The 22,243-nt window shown below is 41.1% G+C and overlaps 1 protein-coding gene and 1 non-coding gene across 7 annotated transcripts in view; one reads left to right on the forward strand and one right to left on the reverse strand.

Annotated features, from left to right (window-relative positions):
• PHLPP2 (PH domain and leucine rich repeat protein phosphatase 2) overlaps positions 1-22,243 on the forward strand; it is a 78,584-nt gene that overhangs the window by 49,724 nt on the left and 6,617 nt on the right. For 5 of the 6 annotated variants that reach the window (XM_034940624.3, XM_034940626.3, XM_034940628.3 and 2 more), the window contains 9 exons: positions 1,458-1,518; positions 4,433-4,528; positions 6,473-6,628; positions 9,715-9,915; positions 15,001-15,163; positions 15,453-15,583; positions 17,132-17,242; positions 18,382-18,576; positions 20,788-21,019. In XM_034940624.3, the coding sequence (XP_034796515.1) occupies positions 1,458-1,518; positions 4,433-4,528; positions 6,473-6,628; positions 9,715-9,915; positions 15,001-15,163; positions 15,453-15,583; positions 17,132-17,242; positions 18,382-18,576; positions 20,788-21,019 (1,346 nt within the window). The remainder of the gene's footprint in view (positions 1-1,457; positions 1,519-4,432; positions 4,529-6,472; positions 6,629-9,714; positions 9,916-15,000; positions 15,164-15,452; positions 15,584-17,131; positions 17,243-18,381; positions 18,577-20,787; positions 21,020-22,243) is intronic. The other variant, XM_034940627.3, reaches the window with a different exon arrangement.
• LOC112437507 (U6 spliceosomal RNA) lies at positions 7,609-7,715 on the reverse strand. Its single transcript, XR_003026104.1, has one exon. It is a non-coding gene; the product is annotated as a U6 spliceosomal RNA (small nuclear RNA).

Genomic DNA, 22,243 nt, shown 5'->3' on the forward strand with positions numbered 1-22,243 from the left:
CCTATCCTTAATGTGTCTAAACAGTGAATTCCTGGCCCTACTGGAAAAGACCTCATCAACAGGCACACAGTCCTAAATATTTACTCTTTGTAAATATTTAAGAATATACAAATAAATGAAATATTTTAATAGTATTTAAATACCTAAATACTATGAGTCACCAGGATTCTATCACAGCAGTTAACTGAACAGGGCTTGTTTGAGGTCTGCTACTCCGTTTACAAAATCCTTAAATTCTACAACCTGGAGGAATTCACATAAAAACTTGAAGTTTTGATGCCTCAAAGTCAAGAACTCTGCTTTACAAAAAGAAGTTATCTAAATGTGATCAGTTAATATAGGGAAAGCACTGAACTTGACTAGTCATCAGGGATATGCAAATTGAAACTCCTGCGTGGCACCACTATACACCTACCAGAATGACTAGAATGGAAAGGCCTAAAAATCCCAGGGGCAGCTGCTGGAGTGTAAATTGGTACAACCACTTTGGAAAACTGTTCAGTAGTATCTGCTAAGGTGAACAGAAACATACCCTGTACCCAGCAGTGCCTCTTCTAGGCTTATGTTCAATATAAGGACTTATATTAGTCCACAAAAGACACGGACAAATATGTTCATAGAAGTACTATTCATAGTAACTGCAGACTGGAAAAGACTTAACATGTCATCAACTCTAAAATGGGCAAATAAATTGTGGTATATTCACATAAAATAATTTTTTACAGGCATGAGAATAAATGAACTATAATCATATGCAACTGTATAAACAAATCCTGTAAACATATTGTGGAGTGAATGAAGCCAGACAAGTAAATTATACATACTGTGTGCATATATTTATGTAGATAGGCAGAAATAATTATACATACTGCATGCATATGTTTACATAGATAGGCAAAAGTAATTATACATACCGCATGCATATATTTATGTAGACAGGTAAAAGTAATTTGGTACTTGGAGTCAGGACTCCTTGAGGGGAAGTGACTGGAAAGGGAAACATGGGGCAGTTCCCAGGGAGCTGGTAATGTTCTGTTTCTTGATCTGGGTGTTGGTTCCACTAGTGTGTTCAGTTTGTGAAAATTTACTGAATTGTTGCACTCTTCTGTATTTTTGTTATACTTCAATTAAAAGTTAAAATATTGCCAGTAAAAGTCTAATTGTTTTTATCAAGTTAAAAAGCTAAGTAGTTACTGTTAACATTTAACTACTGCTTAATATTGTATAAAGGCAGTGCAGTACACAGGATTCTTCAATTAGCTGTTACATTTGTTTTTCAAGACAAATTGGGATCAGTTAGTCAAAGTGAGTTTTCAGTAGTTTTTGTCTTTAGCTCATCTTGGTAGAATACATCAGTTTTCTCTCTGGTGATTTCACTAAGCTACTTTTCCATTGTCAGCTCTCAGTTACTTTCTTTTTTAGAGGATGTCACTAACACCTGTTTGTTTTTGGATTAGGGCTGACAGCAGTGAACGTCTATCCAATACCCAGCCTGCTCACTTCCTTGGATCTCTCCCGGTGAGTGTCTTTCGTGAGGGTGGCGCTTGCTTCTTACTATTTAAGAGATACATGTGGATTCTTTGGCAGTTTTGATGTACAAGAAATCTAAGTATTTTGAAATACTTGGATAACCTGGAAAAAGGAGAAAGGATGAATGGACGAATAAGTTTAATAGCTTTACTGTATAAAGGAAGGATTCTCTTGAAATAGTAAGGTGTCTGTGAATTAACTCTTTCTTAAAGACTATAGATGTAGGATGAGATGCAAACAAAGAAGACCTGTTATCTTCAAGGCACTGATTCCCGTTTAGTCAGTTGGAATCAGATAATTCTTGATTTTTAGATAGTGGGTGTTTGTTTGTTTGTTTGTTTGAGACGGAGTCTTGCTCTGTCGCCCAGGCTGGAGTGCAGTGGCGTGATCTCGGCTCACTGCAAGCTCTGCCTCCCAGGTTCACGTCATTCTCCTGCCTCAGCCTCCCGAGTAGCTGGGACTAAAGGCGCCCACCACCACGCCCGGCTAATTTTTTGTATTTTTAGTAGAGATGGCGTTTCACTGCGTTAGCCAGGATGGTCTGGATCTCCTGACCTTGTGATCTGCCTGCCTTGGCCTTCCAAAGTGCTGGGATTACAGGCGTGAGCCACCGAGCCCAGCCAGATAGTGGGTTTTTAAAATATTATTTAATTTTTTTGTACTCCTATAACTCATGTTGGTCTTATTTTTGAAGGGACATTAATTATATTCAGGATTTTATTACTTTTTATTCATTTATAACCACTGTTGGGCATTCTGGGTTCAGCAGTAGAGTTTTGCAGTCTAGTGGCAAGATGAACAATCAAACAAGCAGTGACAGGGCAGCATCCTAAGTGCTGTGAGTACAGGGTGCCCAAAGCAGATCAAAGGGGCAGTGGGCAGGGTCCTATTTGGTCAGGGTTGTTGTGAAGACTGAGTGAGATGATAAATGCAAAATGCATAGGATAGTACCTGACGTGTAGTCATCTCAAGAAATACTAACTGTTGTAGCCAGGTTTCTTTTTGTTGATTTCGTTACTTTATCATTATCATTTTAAGCTAACGTTTTAGATTCCCTTCCATTTCTTCCTGCTTATCTTCCCAGCAAAACCCCAGCATGGATCAGTACTAAAATTTTACCTTTTCCGTTGAGCTTGATCATTGCCGAAGAAAATCACATCCAAGTAGACACCACTACAAACTCAAAATTTCCAACCTCATCTGGAGCTTATTGGTTCTTTGTCTTGCCAGCTCCTTCCAGTGTCCTCAGCATCTACCTCCCTCAGTGTCCCCCTCCCCAGTCTCCTCCATGCTGGAACTTAGCTTCCTACTTGATTGGGAAAATAGAGGCCATTGTGGGCAATTTCCCTCAGCTTCCAAACACCCACCTTGCTTGAATTTATATAGATGCGTATTCATTCTCAGCTTCTCTCCTCTGTTCATGGCCAGTCCAGCTGTCTGTGCCTGTGACTCCTCCACTCCCACTGCCCTGGACCTTGCTCTGTTCGTTGTCATTATTGTCCTCCTCTCTCCCCCTCCTCTTCCCCTCCTCTCGTGTGTGTGTGTGTGTGTGTGTGTGTGTTTGTTTGTGTGTGTTTTCAGCCTCTTTTTTCTTAGTCTGTACACATACTTTGTCTCTTCTGTCATAACAAAGTTCCCTTTACCTCACAATCCCCCTAGCTATTTTCTTAATTCCTTTCTTCCCCCTTTTGTCCAAATTTCTCAAGAATTATGTGCATTTGTTGGCTTAGTTTCTTCAGTCCCCATCTGCTTATCCCTCTAAACAGCTCAGTTTAGTTCTGCTCTTATTGGAACTTTTCTGTGTTGACACAGTTAATTTTGCTCTCTTTTCTCCAAACATGCTTTTTCCTTGGCTAGCTAATACAGTCTGATTTTTTTTCATGCCACTTTGGCCATGTTTCTTTTGCATACCCTTCTTCCTCAGCTAGCCCTTTAAAGGTCGATTATCCCCAGGGTTCTGTCCTTGGTCTGCTATACTTCATTGGACGTGACCTCATTTACTCCAGTTATTTCAGCTACACTCAGATCTCCAGCCCAGGCCGTCTCCTCCGGGTGCTCCAGCATCACCAAGCTGCTTGTTATTCCCCATACACATCATGCGTTTCTTCTCTTGCCTCTGTGCTCTAGCTCATGTTGCCACCCTGTGCTTGGAATGTGCTCCTCACCTCAGGCCTTTGTACAACATCTTCATATTCTAACCCACATATTTCTTAGAGAGCTTGTTTTGATCCATTTTAGGTAAAGGGTTTCCTTCACTAAGGTATAGCAATATGTGTGTTTCTCTTACATAGCACTGCTTCATTCTGCCTCATTATATCGCTTGATAAACCTGTAGATACCTTGAGGCCTAGAGAAGCTGTCACATCTGAAAAAAAAAATTCTCTTGACTAAATATCTGCCTAGTGCTCTACTAATTATTTGAGCTCACATTCTAAATGGTTTGAAACTTTTTCCCCACTAATTATCTTTGGTTCTACTGTCTCACTTGTATTCATTTTGTTAATTTTCCCTGGAATTTGCTTCTCTTCTCACCCAGTCATTACCTGTGGAAGTCTTAACTCATCTTTGAAGGTTTGTTAATTATAATTCCTTATCTTTCCCTCATCCCATCCCACCACAAGTGTGCTTTTCTATTGCAGAAAGCCTTTTTATCTTCTTTGAGCATGCAACATAATTGATCCAGTATTATACATTTTCAGGTACTTGTCTCTCCTCTCCCTTCTAATTCAGCAGCATTCACTGAGCACCTACTATATTCCAGGCAGTGTTCCAAGGGATGCCTTGGAGACAGTGTTCCTGCCCTCAAGGGCTCACAGGCTGGTTAATGGATACATTATAGCCTAGTGAAATGAGTTGCACTTGTCATCTTAAATGGTGCCATTTAATTATTTATTTTCTGCAGAAACCTGCTAGAGTGTGTCCCTGACTGGGCCTGTGAAGCAAAGAAGATAGAAGTATTAGATGTGAGCTATAATCTTCTCACAGAGGTTCCCGTGAGGTATGTGTGCCTGGATGCATATATTATGTATATATGTATGTATATACTAACATTTACGTGTGTGCGTATTTAAACTTTTTTCCAGATTTGGGTTGCCTTTTATTTGTTCAGTGTGTTGAGTACCTGCTGAGCATGAGGCAGTGTGATGTGCTGTAAGGAACATAGTAAAGGCTAAAGCATGGGCTTGGCTTGCAAGGAACTTAATGAAAAGATAGTGTAACATATGTGGATAACTGTGATGAAATAAATAAGAGTTGCTGCCATAGGTTGGTGACATGATAGTAATAATAGTTAATTTTTATAGGATGAGCTATTATAAGCTGAGCAATGTTCTAAGAACATCACTTTTATGATCTTACCTAATCCTTTAAAAACCTTATCATATATTTAATAGGTGCTGTTATCTTCATCTTAGAAATGAGGAATGTAAAGCTTAGAGCAGTTAGGTAACTTGTTGAAGGTTACACTTAACCAGGAAGTGACGGGAGCTGGCATTTGAAGGTAGTCTTTTTTTTTTTTGGAGACAGGGTCTCATTCTGTCACCCAGGCTGGAGTGTAGTGGCACAATCACTCCTCACTGCAGCATCAACCTGCCGGGCTCAGGTGATTCTCTGTCCTCAGCTCCCCCTCAGTAGCTGGGACTATGGGTGCACACCACCACACCCAGCTAATTTTTGTATTTTTAGTAGAGACGGGGCTTTGCTATATTGGCCACACTGGTCTCAAACTCCTGGGCTCAAGCAATGGGCCCATCTCAGCCTCCCAAAGTGTTGAGATTACAGGCGTGAGCCACCACACCTGGCCTTGGATGTAGTCGTTTTTACTCCAGAGCCTTCACTCTTTTTTTTTTTTTTTTTTTTTTTGAGACAGAGTCTCGCTCTGTCGCCCAGGCTGGAGTGCAGTGGCGCGATCTTGGCTCACTGCAAGCTCTGCCTCCTGAGTTCACACCATCCTCCTGCCTCAGCTTCCGGAGTAGCTGGGACTATAGGCACATGCTGCCACGCCCGGCTAAATTTTTTTTTGTATTTTTAGTAGAGATGGGGTTTCACCGTGTTAGCCAGGATGGTCTCGATCTCCTGACTTTGTGATCTGCCCGCCTCTGCCTCCCAAAGTGCTGGGATTACAGGCGTGAGCCACCGCGCCCGGCCAGAGCCTTCACTCTTAATCACTACACTGTATAAATTAAATGGAGAAAATCAGAAGAAATTTGAATAATTAGGGAATGTTTCATGGAGAAGATGGCATTTGAATTGACCTTTACTAGATGATGGGATTTTTCTAAGTGGTGGGAGAAAGAGAGTGGGGCTTGGTGAAGGCGGCAGGGAATGATACATTCAAAAGCATTGAGGTATAAAATGTTATTTTCTATGGAGTCTTTAAAATTAAACTAGAGGCGTTTAACATACTAAATATGAACACAGTCTTTGGAGTCAAACCTTAATTCAAGTCCAGACTTTACCATTTACTATGCAGTGTGAAATCTTAGGCAAATCAAAGTTACTGAACCTTTCTGAATTAACTTCGTTGTTAAGTGGCTTAGCACATTTTAAGCACTCCATAAATAGTAGTTTTTATTGTAATGAAATGTTATGAATTTATTCACAAGATGTGTTAATATTAATATACTGAATTTTTGGTGCTGCTTAGACTTAAAATCTAAATTGATTTATTCTAGAAATTGCCTTTTTAGTATAGATCTCCTCTGTGCTGTTTGCCTTCACTAATTCACCTTTTCTCAGAATGACCTTAATGACTTCCTGGTGGGTGGTAGGTAAACATATGGTCATAGCTGCTTTCTTGGCTCAGGCACTTGTCAGTGAGTATACAATCTAGGAGAATATGTTTCTATAAGTTAACTAATTTCAGTTAAATAGGCTAGGACAGCCTCAGAAAGAATGATTTAAGTAAGTTTTTAATGTGTTTGTTTGTATGTTCCCCCCTTAGAATTCTGAGTAGCTTGAGTCTTAGAAAACTGATGCTGGGACACAATCATGTGCAAAACCTTCCAACACTGGTAGAGCACATCCCCCTCGAGGTGTTGGATCTTCAGCATAATGCACTCACGAGGCTGCCAGACACCCTCTTCTCCAAGGCCTTAAAGTAAGTATCATAGGATTTTTTTCGGAAGAGCAGAATCATTGGCTAAACAGACTGCAGTGACTTATCACTGGAGTGACCTTTGGAACTATATTTACAGAGCGTTTACCTAATAGTCCAACTATGAGTGGAGACTTATTTGCAATTTTTATGAAACAAAATATGACACTGTTTTATGAGGCAGTAACTCATAGTTGAAATAACTGTTAAATCCTTAAAGAGGTTTCTGTGTTGTAAACAATTTCAGACAGGTTGAGAAGTTCAGGCTTTCATCTCTGAAAATGAATATAGTTATGATATTTAAAGAGAAATTACAACATTCTGCTGTGGCTTCTTTGGGCAATTTTGAGCTTTTGCATTGGAGAGAAAAGGACGTACCACTAAAGTTAATTTGGTTTTTGCTCCTAGCTTTACCAAACCGCCTTTGAATTACAGTCTTTATGTGCAAACCTTTTTGTGTACTTTTTGAAAACTGTATTTACAGATAATGTCCTTCCAAAAGGTGTCATTTGCCTTCTTACTATAAATTAACAAATAGATGACATGTCTTCCTATTTTAGGCCTGTAATCAGGTTTACCTAATGTGTACATCACCTTTAAGTGAAAACTAGTTTTGTGGAGTTTATTTGTTTTTTGTGGGGTTTGTTTTGTTTGTTTTTTGTTTTTAGAGGCATGGTTTCACTCTGTCACTCAGGCTGGAGTGCAGTGGTGCAGTCATAGCTCATTGCAGCCTTGACCTCCTGGGTCCAAGTGATCCTTCCTCCTCAGCCTACTAAGTAGTTGGGACCACAGGGATGCACCACCACACCTGGCTAATTTTATTTTTTGTAGAGACACGGTTTCACCGTTTTGTTCAGGCTGGTCTCAAACTCCTGGACTCAAGTGATCTGCCTGTCTTGGCCTCTCAAAGTGTTGGGATTAACAGGCATGAGCCACTGCACCCAACCTGAAAACTAGTTTTTTTCTTTTTCTTTTTTTTTTTTTTTAATACGCAATGGTTCACAAATTTGCCTGTCATCCTTGCTCAGGGTCCATGCTAATCTTCTCTATATCGTTCCAATTTTAGTACATGTGCTGCCAAAGCGAGCACTGAAAACTAGTTTTTAATTATAGTTTTCTACAACATGGAGAAAGCAATATTGTCTTCAATTTAGAAATGGAGAAAACAGAGGTGAGCAGTAGTAAATGAATAGGAGACGTAAAAAACTGTTTAGCCCACAGTTGTCTGGCTTGTTCTCTCTTTAGCAGCTTATACATCTCTTAATGTATAATACAGTTGATTGGATAGTCTTCAAAATAAAATCTTTGGAAATTCTAAAACGTATTTAAAGAAAGTTTTCTTTATGTAACATTTAATGGAGTATTGATGCAGTTGTTAATCTACAAATGTTTGTTAGCAATGCATAACGCTGCATTTGGTCCTTATGATATAGTCTGAATGAAATTAGTTTACAACCTTAGAATCTGTAGTGAGTAACTTAGCTGTAGCGAACTGTCAGTGGTATTTATTTAATACAGACTCTGGACAGAGCTTTGTTGAGACCACAACACAAGCAGACACACAGTAGCTGCCATTAGCTTAAAAGCTAATTCGTTATGTAAAACTTATATTTCAATATAAAAAGTGAATCAGGGATTACGGATCATAACAACATGAAGAAGACCTGAGAACACACAAGTTTAGTAATAATAGCTGCCTTTTATTGAGAATGTTCTGTATATACTAAACACTATGTTAGCAAATTTTAAAATTATACCATGTTTTATCTACTAGACTGGCAAAGATTAATGGATTTGTAATATTCAGTGTTGACAAAGGTGTGACAAACTGGCATTCTTAATAGTCTTCTTGTGGAAGTATAGTTTATTTTTTTTTGAAATGCAGTCTAGCTGTGTCGCCAGGCTGGAGTGCGGTGGCACGATCTCAGCTCACTGCAACCTCCGCCTCCTGGGTTCAAGCGATTTCTCCTGCCTCAGCCTCCCAAGTAGCTGGGATTACAGCCATGTGCCGCCACACTCAGCTTTTTTTTTGTATTTTTAGTAGAGATGAGGTTTCACCATGTTGGCCAGGATGTTAACCATCTCCTGACCTCGTGATCCGCCCACCTTGGCCTCCCAAAGTGCTGGGATTACAGGCGTGAGCCACCTCGCCCAGCCGGAAGTATAATTTCATATACTCTTTCAAGAGCTCAGTTTGGCAATATATTAAATCTCTAAAAAATGTATATCCTTTGATCCCACAAATTCTGTTTTTAGGAACGTACCCTAAGGAAATAATTGGTTAAGGATACAAAGATGCTCATTACAGTGTCTATAATAGCATATGTATAGAAATGGAAACAGCCTATATGTTCTTTATTAGGGGATTATGGAATTGGCTGAATACATAATGATGCTATTAAAACCAGACAAAAGTTTTTTTTTTTTCTTCTTTGAGATGGAGTCTCACTCTTTTGCCAGGCTGGAGTGCAGTGGCACGATCTCGGCTCACTGCAACCTCGGCCTCCTGGGTTCAAGCAATTCTCCTGCCTCAGCCTCCCGAGTAGCTGGGACTACAGGAGTGCACCACCACACCCAGCTAATTTTTGTATTTTTTTTTTAGTAGAGACGGGGTTTCACCATGGTGGCCAGGATGGTCTTGATCTCTTGACCTTGTGGTCTGCCCACCTCAGCCTCCCAAAGTGCTGGGATTATAGGCGTGAGCCACTGCGCCTGGCTCAGACAAAAGTTTTTCTAAATGATGTCTTCACAGTTCAAAAACATGTGAACATGATATTCAGCAACATCCTTTCAGTAGGCAGTTTGAGAGTAAAAGATGAAGTTAGGTTAGAATCAGTCACTCCAGAAGCCTGGGAAAACAACCAGGCTTGTACTTTTTCCTCTCTACTTGGTTTGCATGAGTTGAGTGAAAGGAACTTTGGGTTGGATAGGATCAATTAGAGAAAAACTACGTGGAGAATTTTTTTTTTTTTTTTCCCATTTGGAAGCTTAGAATGGCAGCATTCCATACTGAGGTGACATGATGGTTTCTATATAGGAAGGCAGCAAATAAACTTAAAGGAGGTGATGATCTGTGTGTGTTCTGTCAGTCTCAGATACTTGAATGCATCTGCAAATAGTCTGGAGTCTTTACCATCCGCCTGCACTGGAGAGGAGAGTTTGAGTATGCTGCAGCTGCTTTATCTGACCAACAATCTCCTGACGGATCAGTGCATACCTGTCCTGGTAGGGCACCTGCACCTGCGAATCTTGCACCTTGCAAACAATCAGTTACAGACCTTTCCTGCAAGGTAAAATGAATGCAAACTTTGATCATTTCAAATACACAACATTAATTCTATATTTGTCAGAAAAAATATAGCCATCTGACTATGACTCTTTGTTTACGTTCACTGACTTACAGATGCTATGATTTCACTAGCTGAGTGGCAAAATCTCATCTTAATAGTTAGTACCCTGTTAAGTATTGGTAACCAGGAAAATTGGTTAAAATATGTTTAATTTTTAGTTAAAAATTAATTAAAATTAAAATTAATTAGACTTCTTAATTATGGTCTAATAGTCAATCTAGAAAAGTACAGGCTTATGAAACAGATTCTGAAGACAATTTTTTCTTTTCTCTTGTCAGCACTGTTTTGTAAAATACTGTTATCTATTTATTCATAATACAAAAATGGAATGCTTACTATATGTCAAGTATTGTGAACAGTTACAGTCTCTGTCCTCTGGGAATGTATAGTCAAATTGGGAAAATAAACAAGTGGATGGGCAGTTGCAGTGCAGTCTAAGAAAGGCAGGGTGTTTGGCTGGGAGTGGTGGCTCACGCCTGTAATCCCAACACTTTGGGAGGCCAAGGCGGGCTGATCACAAGTTCGTGAGTTCGAGACCAGCCTGGCCCATATGGTGAAACCCCATCTCTACTAAAACTACAAAAAAATTAGCCGTACGTGGTGGCACATGCCTGTAATCACAGCTACTCGAGAGGCTCAGGCAGGAGAATTGCTTGAACCCAGAAGGCGGAGGTTGCAGTGAGCCAAGACTGCGCCACTGCACTCCAGCCTGGGCGACAGAGTGAGACTGTGTCTCAAAAAAATAACTAAGTAAATAAAATAAATAAATAGAAAGACAGGCTGTTAAAGACGATATGCACACATTGCCGGTCACACTGCACAGAGCCTGGGGATGGGGCTAGGCTCCCTGGAGGAAGAGATGAATAGTAGTTAGCCAGGCTATACTTATAAGAAGACATAAGAAAGATGTTTAATGCTGTGAAAGTTTGAGACAGTGTCAGTGGATAAGTAAATACCTTTCAAAGTACATTTGGTTAAAAAAAAAACAACTTTAGAACTTTTTTTTTTAAGAGATGGGATCTCATTACGTTGGCCAGGCTGGTCTCAAACTCCTGGGCTGAAGTGATTCTCCTACCTCAGCCTCTCAAGTACCTGAAACTGCAGACGCATGCCACCATGACCAGCTAAAACCTGGAAAATTTAACACCAGAAAAATCTATGCCATGAAGGTAGTCATTAAAAATAATATTTTCAAAAACTAAGAATGTGAGGCAATGACATTTGATATTAATAATTTTGGATGAAATTATATGTATGTAAATTATAAAATTATAATTTTTATGAACATTTACCATTTACAACATGAGATAGAGCTTCAGAAGACATACAGGAGAAACTTGATTGGAGTTCAGGTGATTCTCCTGCCTCAACCTTCCAAGGAGATGGGACTACAGGCATGCATCACCATACCCAACTTATTTATTTATTTATTTATTTGAGATGGAGTCTTGCTCTGTTGGCCAGGCTGGAGTGCTGTGGCGTGGTCTTGGCTCACTGCAACCTCTGCCTCCCAGGTTCAAGTGATTCTGCTGCCTCAGCCTCCCAAGTAGCTGGGATTATAAGCGTGTGCCACCACACCCGGCTAATTTTTTGTATTTTTGTAGAGACAGGGTTTCACCATATTGGCCAGACTGGTCTCGAACTCCTGGCCTCGTGATCCGCCCACCTTGGCCTCCCAAAGTACTGGGATTACAGGCGTGAGCCACCGTGCCCAGCCCGCACCCGACTAACTTTTTACTTGTAGAGGCCGGGCGTGGCCGCTCATGCCTGTAATCCCAGCACTGTGGCAGGCCGAGGCGGGTGGATCATGAGCCAAGAAATCAAGACCATTCTGGCCAACATGGTGAAACCCCGTCTCTACTAAAAATACAAAAATTAGCCAGGCGTGGTGGTGGGCGCCTGTAATCCCAGCCACTTGGGAGGCTGAGGCAGGAGAATCGCTTGAACCCCGGAGGCAGAGGTTGCAGTGAGCCAAGATCGTACCACTGCAACTCCAACCTGGCAACGGAGCAAGACTCCATCTCAAAAAAGACAAAACAAAACAAAACAAACTTGTAGAGGTGGGATCTCGCTGTGTTGTCCAGGCTGGTCTTGAACTCCTGGCCTCAAGTGATCATCTCACCTTAGCCTGCCAAAATGCTGGGATTATAGGTGTGAACCACTATGCCTGGTCAGCCTCCTTGAACAATGACTTTTTACTTTTACATTTTTTTTTTAATGACTTCTAAAATGAATGCAGAATCTTAATTTCAGGGTGTGGTAGCTCTCTTGAAATTTTATCAGATTAACCTAATTGACCTCAAATATGTTCATATAAAGTGAAAATAATAGACCACTGGAAGCTGTTGGATGGTACCAGGCATAATGCTGTAAAACCTAATTTGATGACACTTTTATTGTTGGAGGGGTCAAAAGCAGGTTGATATAAAACTTAAAACATATCAAAGAAAATGAAAATAAGAAGTTAGTAATAAAGACAAGAATTAGGCCTGGCACGGTGGCTCACGCCTTTAATCCCAGCACTTTGGGAAGCTGAGTTGGGTGGATCACGTGAGATCAGGAGTTTAAGACCAGCCTGGGCAACATGGTGAAACCCTGTCTCTACTAAAAATACAAAAATCAGCTGAGTGTGGTGTTGTGTGCCTGCCTGTAATCCCAGCTACTCAGGAGGCCAAGGCATGAGAATCGCTTCAACCTGGGAGGTGGAGGTTCCGGTGAACTGAGATTGCGCCATTGCACTGCAGCCTGGGCAACAGAGCGGGACCCTATCTCAAAAAAAAAAAACAAAACAAAGACAAGAATTAACATCACAAAAAATAGAGTAATCTGAATATATATAATAAAACTGAATGGAATTCAGGAACAACATATTTTTTAAAATGTATGTTCTGTACTAAATAATAAATCCACTATCAGTTCATTTCCTGAGCAGTGTTGTAATTGTATAGGCACAATAGAAATCTTGTTTGTTTCTTTTGAACTATTTTCAGAATCTAGCACAGTTCTGGGTACTCAGAAACTGATTGAAGAGGCTGCATTTCTATTTACAAGTCAGAAAAATCCAGGCAGGATAAGGGAAGAAAGCACGAGATTTGGACATGGGAACACTTTTAAAATATATTGTTAAATAAAATCATAAATACAATGTATAGGCCGGGCGCAGTGGCTCACGCTTGTAATCCCAGCACTTTTGGGAGGCCGAGGTGGGCAGATCACGAGGTCAGGAGATCGAGACCATCCATCTCTACTAAAAATACAAAAAATTAGCCGGGCATGGTGGTGGGTGCCTGTAGTCCCAGCTACTTGGGAGGCTGAGACAGGAGAATGGTGTGAACGCAGGAGGCAGAGGTTGCAGCGAGCCAAGATTGCGCCACTGCATTCCAGCCTGGGCAACAGAGCAAGACTCCATCTCAAAAAAAAAAAAAAAAAAAAAAAACTACAGTGTATATAATATAGTACCTTTTTTTTTTTTTTTTTGAGACAAGGTCTTGTGTTACCCAGGCTGGTGTGCAGTGGTGCAGTAATAACTCACTGCAGCCTCAAACTCCTGGGCTCAAGCGACTAACCTGCCTTAGCCTCTGAAAGTACTGGGATTACAAGTGTGAGCCACCACACCTACCTGGCCTATAATACCATTTTTTAATTTGAAAAGTGTAGTTTCATGCCTTAAGAAAGACGAGAATACTATCTACCAAAATGTTATCAGAGATTATTTATTTTAATGAAGTAGCATTAAAAGATTTTTTTCCTGTTTGTCTCTATTTTTCAGTTTTTTTCAGTGAGTATATATTATTACTATCAGAAAAAATAATTGTAATTTACAAAGCTTAGTTATTTAAAAATATGAAATTTCTAGGAGTAGAAATTATTTATGATATGTTACATGAAAAAGGCAAGATATAAAATTTTTGTAAAACAAATATATGAAACATTTGATAGGAAATTCAGCAAAATGATAAAAGTGATTCTTTCAGATTGCTGGTATTGGTGATGTATTTCTTTATTTTTCACTTTCTCTCCATGTTAACAGCAGTTGATTATTTTTATAATTTTTAAACCAATAAATCAAAATAAATTAGACCTATTTGTAATAACCTGAAGGTGTTAGTCTCATTTAAGTTATTTTGCTTACCATGTAGAAAACTTTGCTCAGTCATGGAACAGTGTGAATCACTTGCCTCACAGCACAGTGCTGTGTGTATAATAAGAACTTGACAAATGTTTAGTGGAGATGAGTTAATGTCATGAATGGGTAAGTATAGAAATTTAAAGCTGTAAAGAATCTTAGTGATGGGCCGGGTGCGGTGGCTCATGCCTATAATGCCAGCACTTTGGGAGGCTGAGGTGGGCAGATCACCTGAGGTTGGGAGTTTGAGACCATCCTGGCCAACATGGAGAAACCCTGTCTCTACTAAAAATACACAATTAGCCGGGCGTGGTGGCGCATGCCTGTAATCCCAGCTACTCGGGAGGCTGAGGCAGGAGAAATGCTTGAATCCAGGAGGCAGAGATTGTGGTGAGCTGAAATCAGGCCATTGCACTCCAGCCTGGGCAACAAGAGTGAAACTCCATCTCAAAAAAAAAAAAAAAAAATCTTTGTGATGATTTAGTACAACCTCATTTTTCATTTTTTACAGCTGAGGGTATTAAAGACTGCTGACATTAACTTACTTAGTATTTTGCCGCTAGTTAGTGGTAAAGCAAGCATCAAGACTAATCCCCCAACTTGAGGCCACTCCTTTTCTAGCCACTTTTTGTACATTAGGTAACAGGAAGATGTTCCTCCCCGCAAGATCCAACAGCCCTTGAAACACACTGAGGCAGATCAGGCTTAGTTATAGCAGGAGTAGTTATCTTCTTGAGCCATTGCCTTTCCTGGTATTCCTGGTATCGGTTTCATTTCTCACCAGTCATCTGGCAGTGGACCGTGTCGGCCTTCTGTACTCTGTGGCTGCTGTAGAATAGCACTTCCTTGGCAGCTGCTCAGTCTTGGTGCATTATAGTATTCTCTTGTTTCTTTTTCAGCAAACTAAATAAATTGGAGCAATTGGAGGAACTGAACCTAAGTGGCAACAAGCTTAAAACCATTCCCACAACCATAGCAAACTGCAAAAGGCTGCACACCCTTGTTGCACACTCCAACAACATCAGCATTTTCCCAGAAATACTGCAGTTGCCTCAGATCCAGGTACTTCTGTGTGCTGGAATGATGTCCTCATTGGGGGAAATGGCAGGAGAGTGAATGACATTATTCTCCTTTTATAAAGAAGAAGAAAGGAGTGTGAATGAGATTATTCTTATAAGGAAAAATATTATTGTCTTCTTATGTACTCCAGTTTGGGACCAGAATGTATGTAATGGATTCCTGGGAAGAAATTAAGTTCCTCTTTGGGGATGTAATAAGAGATTGGACACTTGGGAGTAAAGAACTAAGTCTCTGTGATGTATTTTCTTTTGATTTCTCAATTTTTTCTTAGTTTGTAGACCTAAGTTGCAACGACTTGACAGAAATCCTGATTCCAGAGGCTTTGCCTGCTACATTACAAGACCTTGACCTGACTGGAAATACAAATCTGGTTCTGGAACACAAGACACTGGACATATTTAGGTAGGAAAAAATTTGAAATGGAATCTCTATGTGCTCTTAGCCCACCAGCCATGTGTAGGTCTTCCTTAGTACTGTGGAGATCTTGATTAATTAAAAGAACAGAATGAAGTTAGGCCATAAAGCCCCTAGGTTCTCTTCTTTGATTAAGTTATGAATAGATGTTCTATCCAGTAGTCAACCTGTTTATATTAGGACTACTCCATGGCTACTACCCACCCACATACTGAATATTTTCACAACAGGCATAGATGTTTTAGGTGGCACGGATTATATAATATCTAAGAGACAATACAAGTTCATCCATTGTACCAAGACTTCATTGTATCAAAATACTTAACATAAATAGATGGTTGGCTAAAACGTAGAAATCTTTGTTGTGCTTAGTTTTTTATTGAAACTCCTACCCCTTTGATCCTCCTACCCCTTTCCTTTCTCTCCCCTCCTTCTTTGCCAGTAGTTCAGCGTACTACTTTCATCAGTCTCTCTGGAAATGAATCTTAGTCAGTCCATAGATTATTTTATTAAAAGATAATATTATTGGCCGTGTGCGGTGGCTCACGCCTGTAATCCCAGCACTTTGGGAGGCCAAGGTGGGTGGATCATGAGGTCAGGAGATCGAGACCATCCTGGCTAGCATGGTGAAACCCCGTCTCTACTAAAAATACAAAAAATTAGCCGGGCGAGGTGGCGGGCGCCTGTAGTCCCAGCTACTCGGGAGGCTGAGGCAGGAGAATGGCGTGAACCCGGGAGGCGGAGCTTGTAGTGAGCAGAGATCGCGCCACTGCACTCCAGCCTGGGTGACACAGCGAGACTCCTTCTCAAAAAAGAGAAAAAAAAAGATAATATTATTGTTGGCCGGGCGTGGTGGCTCACGCCTGTAATTCCAGCACTTTGGGGGGCCAAGGTGGGTGGATCACCTGAGGTCAGGAGTTTGAGACCAGCCTGGTCAACATGACAAAACTCCATCCCTATTAAAAATACAAAAATTAGCCGGGAGCGGTGGCTCACACCTGTAATCCCAGCACTTTGGGAGGCCGAGGCAGGCGGATCACTTGAGGTCAGGAGTTCGAGACCAGCCTGGCCAACATGGTGAAACCCCGTCTCTACTAAAAATACAGAAATTAGCTGGTTGTTACGGCAGGTGCCTGTAATCCCAGCTACTTGGGAGGTTGAGGCAGGAGAATCGTTTGAACTCAGGAAGCGAAGGTTGCAGTGAGCCGAGATTGCGCCACTGCACTCCAGCCTGGGCAACCGAGGGAGATCGTCTCAAAAAAATAAATAAATAAAATGGAATAAAATAAAGAAATACAAAAATTAGCTGGGCATGGTGGCATACACCTGTAATCTCAGCTGCTTGGGAGGCTGAGGCAGGAGAATTGCTTGAACTGGGAGGCAGCAGTTGCAGTGAGCTGAGGTCACACCACTGCACTCCAGCCTGGGTGACAAGAGGGAGACTCCATCTCAAAAAAAAAAAAGAATACTATTGTTGGGATAGTTTTTGTAAAATACAGAAGAATATGTGGTTTAATCTTCCTTCACCTCCCACAGCCATATCACAACCCTGAAAATTGATCAGAAACCTTTGCCAACCACAGATTCTACAGTTACGTCAACCTTCTGGAGCCATGGACTGGCTGAGATGGCAGGGCAGAGAAATAAGTGAGTATATTGGCCATGGAGACTGAGAAAGAAAAAAGGCAGCCCCTGGCATCTGAGAACTGGCCTGATGCTCATAATAGCTAGGCCATGTTGTTCTGTTGTACACAGACAAATCATAGAACATCAGTGTCAGATAAGATCCCTTTGGGATCATGATAACGTTTTAAGACAAAAACAATACTAATGTGTAGTCAACAGAATACCAAACACCCCCTTTCATGGCTAAGATGGGTAGATGCTACTTTCTTTACCAGTTACAGCTTTATCCTTCTGCTAATTTTCCTTCCCTATAGATAAGTTTTATACCCAGCAATAGAATGGCCTCACTTTCTGATGACACCCAGTCTAGTATGATCCTCTTCCTTAGACCCTCCCCAAAGTGACCAAACCAAAGTCCAAACCCTATACTGGGTTCTTTTCAGCACCACTTACCTGTATACCCCAGGGTTCCATGGGGTGCACTCTCATTTGCTATAAGGGGTAATAAACTCAACTTTTTCAACCATAGTTGTGCTCTGGTGGTCTTTGACTGATAGGCCTTGACAAAGCTAATCCTTAGTCACTACTAAGAGAAAGTGTTTTATCTTACCAGCCTTTGGCAGCATTGCAAAGCTAATATGTACTGCCCATGAATGCGACTGTTTCCCCTTTCCTTAGGACATTAGCTCTTTCAGATGTTGCTTAATTATCATGTCTAGGGACTTTTCTTACGTGTAGATTACGATTTGCTAGTAGTCTTCGCCACCTTTAATTAATACTTACTTTTTAAAAGAATGCTCCCGGCCAGGCGCGGTGGCTCACACCTGTAATCCCAGCACTTTGGGAGGCAAAGGTGGGCGGATCATGAAGTCAGGAGATCAAGACCATCCTGGCTAACATCTCTACTAAAAATACAAAAAAATTAGCCCAGCGTGGTGGCAGGCACCTGTAGTCCCAGCTTCTCGGGAGGCTGAGGCAGGAGAATGGCGTGAACCTGGGAGGTGGAGCTTGCAGTGAGGCAAGATCATGCCACTGCACTCCAGCCTGGGTGACAGTGCAAGACTCCCTCTCAAAAAAAAAAAAAAAAAAAAGAATGCTCCCTTAAGAATAATATTTTACCAGTAACTTTTCTGTTTTCTGTTTTCATGTTTCTGTTATAGGCTGTGTGTCTCAGCACTTGCTATGGATAGCTTTGCAGAGGGGGTGGGAGCTGTGTATGGCATGTTTGATGGAGACCGAAATGAGGAGCTCCCGCGCCTGCTGCAGTGTACGATGGCAGATGTGCTTTTAGAAGAGGTACAGCAGTCAACTAATGACACAGTTTTCATGGCTAACACCTTCTTGGTATCTCACAGGTAAGCAGGTGGGTTGAAAAATCCCTAACTCAGTTCTACTTTTGGAAAATATATTTTTCTAAACCAGAAGGTCAGGGTCTAAATTATGGATACAGGATCAAGGAGAGAACTCACGTTGTTGTCTTCTATGATCATTCTCTATATGAGCATGGAGTGCGGGGACTTTGGCTCTTTCAAAAGCCTGTGGGGGTCATCTGTTTTCTCTGTTGAATCCAAAGGCTGCTGAGGATCTGGGAAGCCCAGAATTATGTGCAGAATGTTGTGTGTGTATATATATGTGGTTGTACATTTTGAGGAGGAAGGTGGTCAGCTTTCATAAGATTGTCCAAGCAGTCAGTGACCTACAAAACAGTTAACCAAATACTTATCAGATTGATAACGTTTAGAATGCCTCTTTCTGGGGTTTTACCAAACTAATCTTCTAAGTAAAGTATAAGCCACTTAAGGGCAAAAACCGTATACAGATGCTCCTCAACTTAGAATAGGGTTACACCCTGATAAGGATGTAAGCCTGACATCATAAGTTGAAAATGTGATAAGTAGAAACTACATTTAATACACCTAACCTAACGAACATCATGGCTTCACCTAGCCTACGTTAAGTGTGCTCAGAACGCTTACCCCATTAGCTTATAGTTGGGCAAAATCATGTGGTGACACAGGGCACTGTATTGGTTGTTTACCCTTGTGATCAAGTGGCTGGCTGGGAGCTATGGCTCACTACCTCTGCCCAGCATCATGAGAGAACATCATACCACATGTCACTAGCCCAGGAAAAGATCAAAATACAAAGTACAGTTTCTACTAAATGCATACAGTATTGCTTTTGCACCATCGTGAAGTCAAAAAATCTTAAGTTGAACCATCATAAGTCGAGGACATCTGTATAACCTAATTGTAATGGAGCATTTGCATGTCAGGTGGACCGATAAAGGATAGGAACAACTGAGAGGTTGTTTGTCAACTTGTATAATCCAGGTTGAAATGGAACAGCTTGGAGCTTGAACTAGTTTTTTTTTTTTTTTCTTTTTTGAGACGGAGTCTTGCTCTGTCCCCCAGGCTGGAGTGCAGTAGCGCAATCTCGGCTCACTGCAAGCTCCGCCTCCCGGGTTCACGCCATTCTCCTGCCTCAGCCTCCCGAGTAGCTGGGACTACAGGCGCCCGCCACCTCGCCCGGCTAATTTTTTGTATTTTTAGTAGAGATGGGTCTTCACCGTGTTAGCCAGGATGGTCTTGATCTCCTGACCTCGTGATCTGCCCACCTCGGCCTCCCAAAGTGCTGGGATTACAGGCGTGAGCCACCGCACCAGGCTAATTTTTTGTATTTTTAGTAGGGATGGGGTTTCACCGTGTTAGCCAGGATGGGCTTGAATTAGTTTTATCTGTCATAACACAAAGCAAAGTGTTAGGAAGAAGTCAGTTTTTCAGTAGTATAATTGAGCTAGAGACTTTGCAAAAATAAAGGGTTTAGGAAAGGGAACTCCATTTACGAAGCAACTCGAGCCAGGAATTGTAGCAAGTATTTTCCATGCTATATATTTTATCAGAGAAATTTCCTGGAGAAATGGCTTGCTGAGTGTCTGTAGCCAGAAAATGGCAGAGCTGAGATTTGAAACTAGGTCTTTCTGCTAGTGTCTGTTCCTCGTTAACATTGTTTCCAAGTACAGACGCGTGGTTGCCTGCTGCATATGGGGGAAATGCAAGAATCATGGTCCTTCCCTCGAGGAACTTAGAACCTAAGTGAGTGGTTCTCAAAGTGTTGTTCTAGGACCAGCAGCCTCTCAGCCTCACCAGAAATTGCTTAAAGTATAGTTTATTGGGCCAGCCTCTTACCCACTGATTCAGAAACTCTGGGGCTAGGGCCCAGCAGTCCCTGTTCTGACAAGCCCTCAGGGGATTCTGATGTGTTAAAGTTTGAGAGCCCCTGAATTAGGAAGTCTTTGATCAGACACAAAAGCTATGGAGAAAGATGCAAAAGGGAGATTATCTCCCTTTTGTAAAACCTTTTCCTTAGCTGAGAGTGGAAGGCAGAACTGTCTCCACCACCATCAGCCACAGCAAGTCTGCATTTAGGTGGATAAAGGGTAAGGCTGGTTCACGATCACATGGTAAAAAAAAAAAAAAAAAAAAAAAGAAGGGATGTACGTGCAGGACCACCACTTTCTTCTAAAACTAGCCACCACGTCTTCTTTTCCTTTTCTTTCTGAACAGGAAATTAGGAATGGCTGGCCAGAAGTTGGGCTCCTCCGCTCTCCTGTGCTACATCCGCCCTGACACTGCCGATCCAGCAAGTAGCTTTAGCTTGACTGTAGCCAATGTTGGCACGTGCCAAGCAGTCCTGTGCCGAGGTGGGAAGCCAGTGCGCCTCTCTAAAGTCTTCAGCCTGGAGCAGGACCCAGAGGAGGCTCAAAGGGTGAAGGACCAAAAAGCCATCATCACAGAGGTGTGTTCCGCTCCCCGCCAGTCACTTCTGCTCCCCAAATCAGTGGAGGCTGCTTTGTGTAGAGGTGATGAAGGCCCATTTTCTTCCTATCATGCCCTGTAAATTGTATCCAATCCAGATAAAAGTTCAATTCAGATGGTTTCAGCAACAGTACTGGAGGAAAATCTGATCAGTTAGTGACTAGCACAAAGAAAAAGCAAAGTGAATTAGAAATACAAAATCCTAATTTGTGATCCTGTATATTGATAGCTGGGTTGTAAGATGGATGTTAAATATCTGCCTTAGCTAATTTCCAGCTCATCTGGTTTGTTATTCCAAATAGAAGAAAGAGTTCTCTAGTTTGACATCCCCATTCTGAAATGCAAAGTTTCAAAATGTTTTGTGTTTATACTCTATGTGGTATAGTATGCTCTGGTGTTCTGTTTTGATAATGAAACATTAGTATTTCTACTGTTTTATAGCTTTTCTCCTTTTTTAGAAATTAACATTTTTGCTTTCAGAAGAACTTTAGCAATTACTTGTGAACATTGTTTATCACAAAGCGGAATTCCGTGATGAATTCCGTTCAGATCTTTTGAGAACTGTAAATTGGATTGTTTGTTTCTGTATTGTTGAGTTTTAAGAGTCTTTGTATATTTTGGAAACAAGTTCTTTATCAGATACCTGTTTTGCAAATATTTTCTCCCAGTCTGGGGCTTGTCTTTCCATTCTTTTAGCAGTGTTTTTTTGCAGAGCTTTTAGTTTTAATGAAGGCCCACCTGTCAGTTTTTGTCTCATGGATCGTGCTTTTGGTATTGTATCTAAAACTCATCGCCAAACCCAAGGTCACCTAGATTTTCTTCTGTGTTATCTTCTGTAAGTTTAGTTTTGTGTTTTACATTTTGGTCCCTGGTCTGTTTTGAGTTAATATTTGTGAAAAGTGTAAGCTCTGTATCTATATTCATGTTTTGCATGTAGGCGTCCTCTTGTTCCAGGACCATTTGTTGAAAAGACTATCCTTTGTATGGCCTTTGCTCTTTGATTTTCAGAGATCAGTTGACTGTATTTGTGTGGGTCCATTTCTGGGCTGTTTTGTCAGAATTCTATATTAGAGTTCATCTAAGGAAACAAAATCAAAAACCATCATTTTTATGTGATTGATACTATTAGAATTCTGGAAGTATGAGACATTAGTTTTGGGAAGCTCTTTCAGTCAAAACAAATGAAAGATAAAAGATAGTGTTT

The sequence above is a fragment of the Pan paniscus genome, chromosome 18 (genome assembly GCF_029289425.2).
Source record: "Pan paniscus chromosome 18, NHGRI_mPanPan1-v2.0_pri, whole genome shotgun sequence".
Taxonomy (NCBI): Eukaryota; Metazoa; Chordata; class Mammalia; order Primates; family Hominidae; genus Pan; species Pan paniscus.